Here is a 12,898-nt window from a genome sequence, read left to right as displayed (position 1 = left end):
TGCCTTGCACGAGTTCAAGTTGCTAACCTAATTTAACCAACATTAGCAGAGCAAGGGAGTTAGCCACCCTGTTAACCCTCCTAGCTATCCAGCTGTGTCCGCCAGTCCATCACCACCAGAGAAACTAACACCAACAGTCACAAACATCGATGCATACTGACCAGTGGTCGTCTAACCGTCGATATGACACGAAACTGGCCGTTTTAGCCGAGCTAAGTTAACGTAACTAAGGCAACATGACGTGCAAGGACTTTGGCGAGGTTCGTAACGTTAATAACTGGTTTTCTGTTAACTGGTTTCAGCTAGCTGGTTAGCTAACATGTCAGTTGACTTAACGGTAGAAAATGACAGCAGAGCTACGCGACATTAGCTATTTTTCATTCAACAGACTGGTTTAAGTCACCGTAAATTAACTCGGCTGTTTAATGTTAGTGAAGCTATCACTGAAATGAACAGTCTTTGTGACATGGTGTTAACTGACGTTAACTTGCATCGAAACACTCCAGCAAAACTAAGCTACTAAGCTTAACCAGTTAGCGTTACTTTTACAAAAAAAGTGACGCTAAGTTAACGTTTAATGTTAGCAAAACAGATAACATTACCTGGTCTTGTATCTTCAACACAGCCATATTCTCCGTGTTAAGCCGAAAGGAGGCAGCAAGTCGCCCGGGAGTTACTGTAAATTAACCGGGTGGTGGGGGGGGACTGACTGAGGACAGCGGAGTCAAACGGTGCCGCTTCCCCCCTCTTCCTTCCTGCCATGAACAAAGTCACCACATCATGGGACAAAAATGACAAACCGGGAAAGCTGGGACCGAAACACAGCAGTTAGCAGACTGCACACAACGTAATCCCAGCAAACACAAGTACTGACAACTCTCACCAAACTGAGGGACAGCCCATTCAACAACAAGGATGATAAATCCCTACATTCTCAACATTTTCTTTGACAAAAACACATGTAAAGTAATTTCTTCTTTGTATAGCGCTAGATCATGGCACTTCTCACGGCACTTTTAATGTAGAGGAGGTCGAAACCATACTATTTATATTATTTACAGGGAATAGTAGTAGTTCCCAACATGAGCAAGCACCAAGGTGTCACTGACAAGGAAAAGCCTCATAGTGAGTCACACTTTTTTTTTTTTATTGTGCAGCCATCTGCTTGCTATACCTGTTATGATCTACTTGAAATGTCTGTCATACTTAACTTTTAACTTAATTAAATTTTATTTCCCACATAATTTTTGTGGCATTTTTAAGATTTCCAGTAAATATTTATTATATTACATATAGTATAGTGCAATTGAAGAGGTAGCTCTCAGTGTGACAGAGATACCGTCTACTTCAGTGTCATGATGATTAATGTCATACAAGCTCAAGAACACTTAGTACTTTTACCTGGATTTGATAAATACTGTGGAGGCTGTGGCAAATAAGTTTTGATAACTATAGTAAGGAAATTTTGAATCATTCACTAACTGTGAATTTCAACCAGGTTTCATTTGATACCTGCCTAAAAGCCTCTCAATTCCAGACGGATGTACAACGAAAAATATAAACAGGAAAGAAATCTAACTTTTATGTCTTTTTGTTGTTTTTTTTATTGGAAGTCAACAAAACTATATGAAAACAATCAGAGGTGGGCGCAAATACATCAAAAAGTATGTCATTACAAATTCTTCCACATCAAATGTATCAAAATAAAATACAACCTACTGGTATGAGAAAATGTATTTAAAATATTTATTCAATTTAGCCAAAGACTGTGATTAGGTGGTTGCTTTCCTACAATTTAAACCTGGGGACAGGTATTTCAAGTCTTTCATATACACAAATAGAAGCTCCTGGAGTATTTTGTTACAAATTACATCTTGCTTTTTTCTGCCTGGCAAATTACAATATGTATTTTAAATACATTTAATTGAAAAACTGCCCTTCTCTGACAATAATACACAATAAACATGAACACACTGCTCAGCACTAGGACGGAGTTATTCCTCCTATAAACACACCACTAGACTGTTATTTCCCACTCAGATTTTTACTGCAGTCGATCAAAATCATAGCAGTTTCGATGTGTTTATTACACCTGTAGGATTTCACCCATCTGTGGTTTTTACACCAATGACATGACATTTAGACCAATGACAGTACAGCAAGATTGACAACACACCTCCACTTCCTCCAACTGTACAAAAATTAAGGCAAAATATCCCAGGTATGAGAGCTACCATCTTGCTCTGGTGACATGATTTGAAGCCAGTATCTGCGTAGTAGTGACCAGTACTGGAGCTGCAATATCAAGGTCCCGCCCAAACAGCCGTCTCAGCTGTTAATTATGGTATAAAACACTGTTTTTATATAATCTGATAACTACTTAAAGTCAAACTGATCAAAAAAATGAACACTTGGGCAAACAACAACACGATAAGAGCTACCAATGATGGAAACCACCTTTGGGAAAAATGTATATAACGTGCTTTGATGTTTTAGTTTTGCCCATGTGCTATCTATTAACATGCAATTAATATGACTAATATTGCATCCTACCACCAGGGGGCAGCCAAGATGCCGTGTCTTCACTTTTAGGGAGCTGTTATACTGTCCATTTCTGATATCCGTTGTTGATTTAGACCCTTTGGTCTGTGAAATCTCCTATGCCGTTCCAGACGAAAATGATTAGAAAATAGTTTGCCACATATGCCACATTTGTTTTTCTCTGTGTGGCTGTGAAGGTGCTGGACTAAACTTTCAGTTGACTCTAAATGTTTTCCACAAATTCCACAAATACGGATTTTATCTGCTCCATGTGTTTGTGCATGTTCCCTCAGAGTGCACATGTAATGGAAAGTCTTTCCACAGACTTTACAACTATGAGGACCTGTGGGATTCTCGCTCTGTGTAGATTTCTTTACATTTAAACACAAAGAAGGTAAAGATCTTTTCACAGGCTTTTTCCTCTTTGACTTGAGTGCCTTTAAACTTGAAGGTGCATGCTTCTTCTTCCACTCGTCAGCCTTGGCTTCAGTGTTGTGCTGATATTCCCCAGCTGGATGCCACGTTTTACTATCAGGCTCAGTTTCCAGAGGTTGAGCTGAAGGATTAGAAAGAGGATGTCCCTTGCCACTTTCCATAAGCTTGATTTTACTCATATCATGAATATAACTCCCTGCACAGTTCGTGTTGAATCCAGAGTACTGGACGTGGTCAGCCTCCACACTTTGTTCTTCTGCTTGAGTGTTAACATTTTGGATTCGCTCAAGTTTGATCTGCAGTTGCCCTAAATCCTGCACCTCAGGATGACTCACTGTGGATACAAGAAAAAAATGTTCAGTTATATGCATGACAAGTTTTTACATGCAGCAAATATGAAGTTTGGCATACTATGCTGTTTCACCAGACCTTGTGTCCATGTTTCCTTTCCCTGTTTTTCTTTAGTTTGAAGAAGCAGTGCAGCCTGTTGGGCCTCCTGGTCCAGACTCCCGAGCTCCTGCTGACCCCAGTTTTCAGGACTCAGGGGAGCCCCCTCCTCAAAGGTAGAGACAGAGGGCTGACTGGTCTCTAAGTGGGGGGGAGCAATGATTTTGTTGCATTTATAGGCTGCCAAATATCTGTTTCTCTGCAGTCAATACTCAAAACTATTTACAAACTCCAATTCCAAAAGAGTTGGAACGATGTGTAAAACATAAAAACAGAATGAAATGATTACAAATCCTTCTTGACTTAAATTCAATTGAATACAGTACAAAAACAAGACATTTAATATTCAGGCTGAAACCATTTTCTGTAAATCTACGGTCATTCTGAATTTGACGCCTGCAACATGTTCATGTTGCATAGAGGGCATGTTTACCACTGTGATATATCACCTTTTCTTTAACAACACTCAGTAAATGTTTGGAAACAAAGCACATGAACAGTTTTGAAGGCTAAATCCCTCAGTTCCTCAGCGTATGAAAAAACAGAATTAGTTAAGTCATTTTTGATATTCAAAAGCCCTGTTTTTTTTTTTTTTTAGTAAAAAGGGTTGCATTATTCTGTTGCATGTCAAATCAGAGAAGATATTACTGCTGCATTATTGTATAAAAGATGAATGCATAGTTATGAAAGTGCTGCTTTTTTGTACTTATGCAACAAATGCTTACAATTAGTTATGTAACAGTGTTCACTGCCTCATTCCAAAATTAAAAAGGCTATAATTCATCATTTGTGAACAACTGAGGGGCATCAGACATACTGTATACTAACCTGTGTCTTGGCTTTGCTGCAGTATCATATAACCTGTACAGTAAAAAGACAAAATCATATGTATTCATATCAATTATTACTTTTAGTCAATTAAAATAACACACATTTACCATTATTGTTAGTGGTGGCACTATTACACAGTAGTTATCCAAAGGAAAACTGAAACAACAAAATAGTGGAATGGTAAAATATCAGCAAATTGTACATACAGTGTTGCTTAGATAGGTGCCGCTCGAAGTTACATTTCCGATAAATGATCTTTGGGCAAGATGGGCAGTGCCAGTGACTTCTACCCTGGATCCTGTCTTTGCATGTACATGGTACAACAAATTTTTCTGGAAAGAGAAAAGACAGCCTGTTAACTACTAGCAAACCCCTTAAATGACTGGGCACATACAAGAACATTGTCTTAGTATATTTTACCACACACCCATGCTGTGAAAATCAGACGAACGTAATCTGTTATAATAAACAAAGTATCATCATATTTTGATTTCAATTTTGATAAAACCTACCAGTGCCATTCTCAACAAAATGAACAGCAAATAAATAATGTTTTTTTATCAGATGTGTCTCAGTGGCCGAAGTTATCTTGAGGCAGTAGGGACAGATGTCGTTGAATGCGTACTTCAGAAAGTCAGTGCGTGAGGTGAAGGCACATTGCAAGTCTGGAAATTAAACAGAGATCTCATTAAGTAACTTTACAAAATAGCTTGGTGTTAATTACTAAAGTTATGAGACACGTCAACAAAAGCTTTGTACCATACAGAGTAATTGAAATGCCGATTACCCCTCCAGGTAAAGAACAAGACACACAACGGTATGAGGAAATTAATAGGCGTTGTGTCACACCTGGATAAACACATTGCAGTCAACAATAATAAAATGTTTTTACAGTGACTAACTTGGCACATCACACTGGAGTGAATAACAATGCTTACTGTTATGATTTCAGACTCATTCCCAGCAAGATTTTATTATTTTATTTTTTCAAATTCATAACATTTTGTTGAGCTTCACATAATTTAATGAATTGATTTTACTTAAAGAGACAGTACATATTATTTTAAGTGGTGTTGTATAAAGTACTTGATAGTCAGTGTATTAGTTACAGCAGATGGCAGTCAGCACGTCCCCAGTCAGGAGAAACAGAGAGGAGCACCAACATGGAAATGAAGTAAAGTAGTGACGTGGACAGGGTTCGTAACAATTCTTATTTTAGCCACTTGAAAAAGGTCCACCTAAAAAAATCTATATCAGTTTAAGTTTATGCTACGTTTTCACGTCTTTCCTAAGTTTATGCTACGTACGTTTTCACCACTTTACTTTGCTCCACTCTGTTTCCTCAAACTAGGGGTGAACTGACGGGCACCTATTGTAGGTAGGTAACATGACTATCAATAAGTACCTCATACAACCCCACTTCAAATAATCTGAACTATCCTTTAAAGAGAAGAATGTATTGTTAGACTTAAGTCCTACCAGTGGGATGGCAGGCAGTTTCTTTGGCCTTGCAGGTCAACTTTGAATTTGATGTCTGTGGGTTAGTGGCTTCAGGAGTGCTTCTGGTGTCATGACCTGCAGAGACAACAATCAAAACACATTTCAACAAAGCACTGGGGGTATAAATGTGTTAACAGAAGTAACAAAAAAACAAGAAAAAAAATTAGGAAATAGTTATATACTGTTGGCATTTTCTTGTGCCATTTGCATAATTCAAAATTATTGCCAGCAAGATGATAGTGTTAAAATGGGAATGTCAATGCTGGTAATGACATTGAAGAGCTGTGACCATCATATGAAGCCATGGTGAGGGCGTGTCAATTTGTTATTCACTGTTGCTGGCAGCTGCCACCTCTGTGACACATTGTTCTGGCATTTTGGGTGACATGCCATGCTGGCAGCTGCCTGAGTTGGAGTGTTTGCTTTCAAGCACTGCTTCATGCATAGGATCTGTAGTCCTTTCTGATATGTAGAAAAACAGTTCATTCATGTTGATTTAAAAAAAAGAGTGGTATTACAGAGTTTCGTCTAGATATTATATCAGCAGGCCTATATCAATCCATTTTTTCAGATCAATCATGTTGACTTGTCACAGAAGGAAACAAAAACACACAGGTGTTACCTCTTATCATTAACAATGGCTCTGTTGTACTCAAGTGTCCCATTAAGTCATGACAGTGAGCCAGAATGCACAATACTACAACCTGAAGCTGAAGCAGCTAAAGGGAATTCAGCCATTATTAATTCTATTATTTACACCTGCACTTTTTCTACTGTGAAGTGTCAAAATGTTGTCTATAAAAAAGGCCTATTGACATGTGAGATGTTTTACTCAGTGACATATGGTGTCTGATGTGTCACCCTGACATGACCAAATGACCAAATGCTCAAGTGACTTTTGGTATGCCACTGTTGTTGCAGTGCCATTTAGCAATTTCCTTAATTCCTCTGGTGACCCGCTCTGGTCCACTGGCACATGACATGTGTCAGCAGCTGCTGCCACATTGTTGTTGTGGCTAAACTAGCGGTGGTAGCTGCAAGCCAGGATCGTGCCTAGAAGGAGACCCCAGACCTGTAAAGATCTCGCGAGAGATATCATTTTAATCCAACTTCTGACCTTTCACTAACCCTTAACAAGTGTTTTCTTCCTGTTCTTAGACTACCCGTATTTAACCACAGCGTTAAAATGTTAATTAGCTCGCAGAACTTGCAAAATAATGACCCAAAGCGTACAGATCTCGCGAGGGCTTTGCAAAGGGCTGCTTTCTAAACGCGACCTCATTGTTATGTATAAACTAGCGGTGCTAGCTGCTAGCCAGCATTATGAATAACAAGAGCCATAACATTCTGCAGATGTTTGAACGCTAACGGTTAGCTACGTTAGATATAATGAAAGGAGGTGAGATAGTTTGTGTTGTTGGACCAACCCTGTTTCTGTGGTAACTTGGCTTTGAGGATGATGTCCAACAGAGAGCGATTGCGGTCATTTTCTTCCTTCAAACGGGAAGTCTGCTCCTCGTAATCCGTTATGGTTTTCTCAATAGCACCTAATATTTCTGAAGTAGCAGCATGTAGTCGCTCGGATACAAATAGTTTAAGTTCATCGAGTTGACCCATCCTTCCACTGTTTGTTTCCACACTCCACTTCCTCCTGGACCAATGAACACGTGATCTATGGAAGTAAACCAGCAGGATGAAAACGCAATTTCCGTGTGTTCCTTTCAAAGTAAAAGCCTCTTCATGAAATTCATAGTTTACTTTTTCATAAAGATAAAGCAGAAACTCGATACCTAGGAATTTGGATTACCAAGAACCCAGTGACTAGCGAGAAAAACAACATTCAAAACATAACTGATACATGCAAGAAAACACTAAACAATTGGCTGCAAAGAGATATAACACTGTTTGGCACAACAGTATTAACAAAGATGGAGAATATATCTAGGCTGATCTACCGTGCATACTCCTTAGCTATACCTTCTAGGATTATTAAAGAAATAAACAAACTAAACTTTAACTTTACTTGGAAGAATAAGCACCACTGCATTAAAAAAAGGTGACTCATGCAAAACTGATGAAGATGGTGGGATGAAAGCAATTGATTCTGAAATTATGAACCGAGTATTAAAGGTCAAATGGCTCCAATCTTTCCTAAGAAATGGTAAAGAAATACGGTTTTCATTACCTCCATTTGTGTTCAATAAATTGTGAGGTATCGACTTTCTGTTGAAATGCGACTTTGAAGTATCCAAACTCCCTGTTAAACTCTCTGCCCTCCACCAGCAAGTCCTGTTATACTGGAAGATTATGTATAAACAAAATTTTAGCTCCCATAATGTCCCACTGTGGAAGAACCCAGTAATATTAAATAAAAGAAAAAATATGTTTATGGAAAACCAGATGAAAAAAAAAAATATGGTCAGTCATAATGAATGAAAATGGTAATACACTCAAATTGGAGGAGTTTAATAAATATAATTTAAATTGCTCCTCAGACAGGTATATTAAGGTGACACAAAACATCCCAGTGGCACTTGTTCATTTAATTAAATGCTATCAGAACAAAATTCTTAACATTCACAATTCATCCTAAATATAAAGAAAAACATTTTAAAACTATAAATGAAATATACCTTTCAAATAAATTCATTAAAAAAGATTAAAATTTGATATAGATAACTGTCATCTGTGGAACATAAATGAAGAAACTATCAAATACCTATTTAATACTTACTTACATTCCAAATCCATAAACAGATTTCTTTTCCTACAAAGATATCCAGATAGGAGTAGTCTTAAACAATTTTTAAAAAATGAATTTCAAATTAACAACATCATCGTCATTACCAAATTTTATATACACAAATGTCGATATGCAAAATCAGTTCAGGCAGCATGATAAAACAGAAAACAACACACTCACATTTTCATATGTTTTATTTAAAGGTGTCTGTATGCAGGGTTGGGTCAGATTACTTTGAAATGTAGTCAGTTAATGAATACAAATTACATGGCAATTTTCATAATTAATGAAATAATTAATTGGATTACAAAAAATGTAATCAAATCTGAATACCTTTGGATTACTTAATAATCAAACATATATTGCACCATATGCTAAAAAAAAAAGTGGACACAAGCATTCCTTAATGAATGTAACTAATCACACATTTTTCAAATATAATCTGGGTTGATTATATGTTCCTTATTTTTGTAATCTGATTATGTAATCCCAATTAGAAAAACATACAGAGATACAGAACAATTAATCTGGAATAGAAATCAATAGCTTGTTTTAATTTTCTGTATTGAGGCTGTGATGCAGTGTTATCAGAAATACATACCAAAATAAAAAAAGATGTCACAGTACACAAATTTAAGGATGATCTCAGTCTGTTTTGGTACATTCCTGTGTTCCTGAGGTGATTTTCGGCTTCATTGGAAAACAAATTAATAAAACATATCATTCTGAAAAACACTGTCAACTGCTCACTACACTAGTGCAATAGATGCAAACTTGCACTGTCATCTGAAATATGTTCCAAAATAATAAAAAAGCACAAATTTAATAACACATCCTCAGTTTGTTCTAGCACGTTCCTGTGTTCCTGAGGGAATCTGAGAGTATCCCTTTCTGCATGACAAGGAGGTGGAATCACAGACATATCCATACTCACAACAGTGCTGACCATCCGAACAACACTGGCCCTGAAAGTAAAGACGATAAGCAAGTTAATTTCAAGGTAAGTATGGTTAGAACAACGACACTCACAACTATGTCAGCTCCATCAGTTTTTTTAAATTGTGCATAACAGCCTCTATATTCATTTCTTGATTTATTTTTATGTTTGATGTACAATCCATACCAGTGGGAAGGGACAGCAGCTCAACTGGCCCTTGGCTCCTTTGCAGCAAGTTGACCCTGCTGAGCAGTAAAACTTGGAATCACAGCGAATGACTCCAGCTTCACGGTTGTTGCTCCTGGCCTCTGTTAGTGCTGTCATTGGTTTCTGCTAAAGGTTAACACAAAATGATCATTGCCTTGGCTATTATCTATTATTTTTCAAATAATAGATCTTTAGGCCCCATAAAACCTGATTTTATTTCTCGACAAAATTAAATATTCCTAACAAACTACACAACAATCAAAGTAGAATCTGCTATAACTGAGATTTCTAGCCATCTGTGGGTAGTATTAAAGCATTGTGAACACAATACTGACATATTATTACCTTTTAATTTGATATAGCTAAAGTGTTAACAAACTGCTGCCTGTTTACACATCCAGCAGATCCGGACCAACATTAGCATTCATTTGGAGTCGTGTGTTTGGCCATCTAATGAATGTTTGTCAAATATTCATCTCAACCAACTCCTGTGAGAAATATCTGTCTCTTTACTTACTAACTATTTGCTAACTGTGTCACTTCATAGAGTTTAGTGGAACAGATTAGGGTGTAACATTTCAGTAAGTTTGTTAGTACACATGAAACATTTCACATATATGTAGTCATTTGATCCATCGTAATATAAAAATATGGATTTTATTCTAAAACTATGGAAAAGACATCCTTGGGCATTATTCATCAATTGTTTTATTTATTATGAGTTTAACAATCAAAAACACAGCTAATCTGCTTCACCGGGACTTTTTACATGGTTAGATTTGATTGACAGTGGCCTGCCGACATGAACAAACCTGCAACGCCAGAGAAAAATCGCCACCATGTGAGAAAAGGTGAATTGTGATTCAGATTAATGCTAAATCCTGACTGGTGCACAGAGGCATCTCACATCACCCTTTTCCAAGTTAGCCCCCCACTTCAAACCAGTGAAAAAAGCCAGGACAAAAACCCAAAATGTAGAAAACTCACAGGTTCTGACTTTCTAAAAAAAACAAACTGTGTATTCATGTATGTTCCATCACATCAAGAGGCTAATCAAGAAAATGCATACCCCACATACAAAGGAACATTTACTGTGATATGTCCTACCTCCTGCACGGTGTTTTCCTCCTCTAAAGCTGAAATGAGAGCAGCAGGGACTGAAGACAGAGCTTGTCTGAGGATGAAAGGATATTCCAGGCCTTGCCTCACACAGTGTGTGTAAGTGTAGTCACAGTCGTAGCCATATGGACAACAGTGGTAGCCATCCAGACAACATCTGCCCTACAAGGCACACATTTTATATAAAAATCAACACAAAGTAACACCGGTGATACTTGATTTGAAGGGTTGCCTGTCATAACACTGTCATAACCATGTCATGATACCTGTCATGTACATGGAGGAGTTTTTTTAGTGTTTATGACTGTTGTCATTTGGTCAGTTATGTTGCTGAAAGTTTCCATTCTTTGATTTGTCTTTGTTATGACAATTTGACATTATCAGACTTGAAGAAGCTGTTCATGTTTATGTTTTAACATGACATTAGCTGCACAGCTAACCAAGCTAACTAGTTAATGCCATCTACAAATAACAGCAGACAGTGGTTAGCCTACTTCAGCAACAAATAAACTAGTTAACTGCTATCTGTCGAGTGAACATCATCAACATCAGACTACCAGGACCAACAGTCTGTCAGGTTAATCTGTAAGCTTAATAACCTTGGTACTGTGCTGTCATCAAACTGGCCTTATAGCTATTAATGACATCTTTATGATAAGTCCAAATGGTACTGCTTCACTTGAAGCAGAGGAAACTGCTTGTGACACCCCTAAATAGCGTACTAAAACTTAATAACATCTTAATGACAAGTACAAAATGTACCCCTTTACTTGAGGTCAAGGAAAATATTCATGACACACTTTAATGGTCTTGTGACTGTCAGTGTCAAAACCAACCACATATGACAGTTTAATGTCATGTTAAAGCATAAAGCTTAACTGTTTCTTTAAGTTGTGGTTATGTTTTCTTGGTTAATGTTAAAGTTTTAATAACAAGGTAATCTCAAATAATGTCAGCTTTGCATTAAAAATCATGCAATTGACCAATGACACTTAAGGACAACAGTCATGTTCATGATAGGTGGTTATGACAGTGTAATGACTACATGCACAACCCTTAAAATAAGGTGATACCATAACACCAACACTATTCAAGATTATAAACACTGACATATGAGTTGTGTAAGCTTTGAGTTAATGTCAGCAGTAGATAAAAAGAAGTTTATCACAGTCACATGTCTTATTGCACAAGGGTATCTGGGTCAACTCACTGGAGAGTAAAGGCAACAGAACCAGGCGCCTTTTGGGTGTCTGCAGCAGGTAGTGTGATCGGGACAGGTGTAATAGTTGTCACAGTGGACAACTGAACTCTTCTGTTGGTCTGAGATATGGTTGTCTTCCTCCTCCTGATAGGGAGACACAGGCAGAACAGGAATGATTGGTTCCTCTGCAGCCTCCTTCTTCACCATAGGTATATTAATCCAAGGCTGGTTTTCTTTCTCACACATGTGGGTGATCAGGTTACAACGAAACCCTGAAGGGCAGCAGTGGGCCAAGTCAGCGCAACACACAGCCTGAAGATGCATGAATACAGACACACAAAGAGATCAAGGAAGAAATATTCCCAGTCTTCCACACCAAAATGTTAGTTAATAACTTGAGGTCATGTTACTTTGGGTGCTGATACATGTGACTTACCTTTGGATATGGACAGCAGCTATATCCACGCTTAGTCAAACAGCAGGTGGCTAAATCAGGACAGACATTCCCATCAGGACATTTGATGGAGGACGCAAACCCCCACAAAAACGCTCCCACCAGCAAGCACAGGGTTATCCTCAACATCTGTACAAGAGTGTATTTATAGGAAGTTTAATTTGAATGAGATAAAGGTGATACAATGTTTTATCAAATAAAATCATAACTATTTTCTTTTTTTCTGTCCATGAGAATTTCTTCCCATGTTGCTGTAACTCTGCTTAATTTTAATTTGTACTAAGATCTTCCTAACAATTGAACAGTAATAATAGATAGAAGTGACAGATTATAAAGCACTATACTGACAGAGATTATACAGATTCATGGATTATTATGTATTTAACTCACCTTCTGCAGATGATGTGACTCAGCAGGTCTCACATTTAATCTAAACTGAACCACAGACACTCTTTATAAGGAAGGTTAGACCCTCCCACCGAA

General features: G+C 37.6%; 2 protein-coding genes across 3 annotated transcripts; both read right to left on the bottom strand.

The window, feature by feature from the left end:
- Positions 1–1,935: 1,935 nt before the first annotated feature.
- Positions 1,936–7,429, bottom strand: LOC146312898 (uncharacterized). The gene is made up of 7 exons (XM_084739928.1): positions 7,182–7,429; positions 5,734–5,829; positions 4,767–4,919; positions 4,461–4,586; positions 4,252–4,284; positions 3,406–3,564; positions 1,936–3,310 (listed from the first exon to the last, which is right to left on the bottom strand). Exons 1-7 carry the CDS (start codon positions 7,369–7,371, stop codon positions 2,589–2,591), a joined length of 1,479 nt encoding a protein of 492 aa, XP_084596054.1. The 5' UTR covers positions 7,372–7,429; the 3' UTR covers positions 1,936–2,588.
- Positions 7,430–8,673: 1,244 nt separating this feature from the next.
- LOC146312897 (progranulin-like) lies at positions 8,674–12,887 on the bottom strand. Of its 2 annotated transcripts, none has more exons than XM_084738462.1 (6): positions 12,806–12,887; positions 12,398–12,544; positions 11,971–12,273; positions 10,749–10,922; positions 9,621–9,767; positions 8,674–9,462 (listed from the first exon to the last, which is right to left on the bottom strand). In XM_084738462.1, exons 2-6 carry the CDS (start codon positions 12,542–12,544, stop codon positions 9,334–9,336), a joined length of 900 nt encoding a protein of 299 aa, XP_084594588.1. In that variant the 5' UTR covers positions 12,806–12,887; the 3' UTR covers positions 8,674–9,333. The 2 variants fall into 2 exon arrangements, with proteins under 2 accessions (XP_084594588.1, XP_084594589.1); XM_084738463.1 differs by having other exon boundaries at positions 9,621–9,764.
- Between the last annotated feature and the right edge of the window lie 11 nt (positions 12,888–12,898).

The sequence above is a fragment of the Lutjanus erythropterus genome, chromosome 16 (genome assembly GCF_056507025.1).
Source record: "Lutjanus erythropterus isolate fLutEry1 chromosome 16, fLutEry1.hap2, whole genome shotgun sequence".
In the NCBI taxonomy this organism is placed as follows: Eukaryota; Metazoa; Chordata; class Actinopteri; order Lutjaniformes; family Lutjanidae; genus Lutjanus; species Lutjanus erythropterus.
Note: the sequence above shows the minus strand (reverse complement) of the source record. Positions and strands in the feature narration are given on the sequence as shown.

Bases quoted from the DNA above. Each gene is read 5' to 3' on its own strand.
- LOC146312898 (XM_084739928.1), bottom strand. From the start codon at position 7,371: ATGGGTCAACTCGATGAACTTAAACTATTTGTATCCGAGCGACTACAT. The intron at 5,830-7,181 runs GTTGGTCCAACA...TTGTCTCTGCAG, and splicing joins CAAGTTACCACAGAAACAGG to GTCATGACACCAGAAGCACT. The intron at 4,285-4,460 runs GTATGTACAATT...TTTACTGTACAG, and splicing joins GCACCTATCTAAGCAACACT to GTTATATGATACTGCAGCAA.
- LOC146312897 (XM_084738462.1), bottom strand. From the start codon at position 12,544: ATGTTGAGGATAACCCTGTGCTTGCTGGTGGGAGCGTTTTTGTGGGGG. The intron at 10,923-11,970 runs GTGAGTTGACCC...TGTGCCTTGTAG, and splicing joins TCTGTTGCCTTTACTCTCCA to GGCAGATGTTGTCTGGATGG. The intron at 9,463-9,620 runs GTATGGATTGTA...CTTTACTTTCAG, and splicing joins GCTGCTGTCCCTTCCCACTG to GGCCAGTGTTGTTCGGATGG.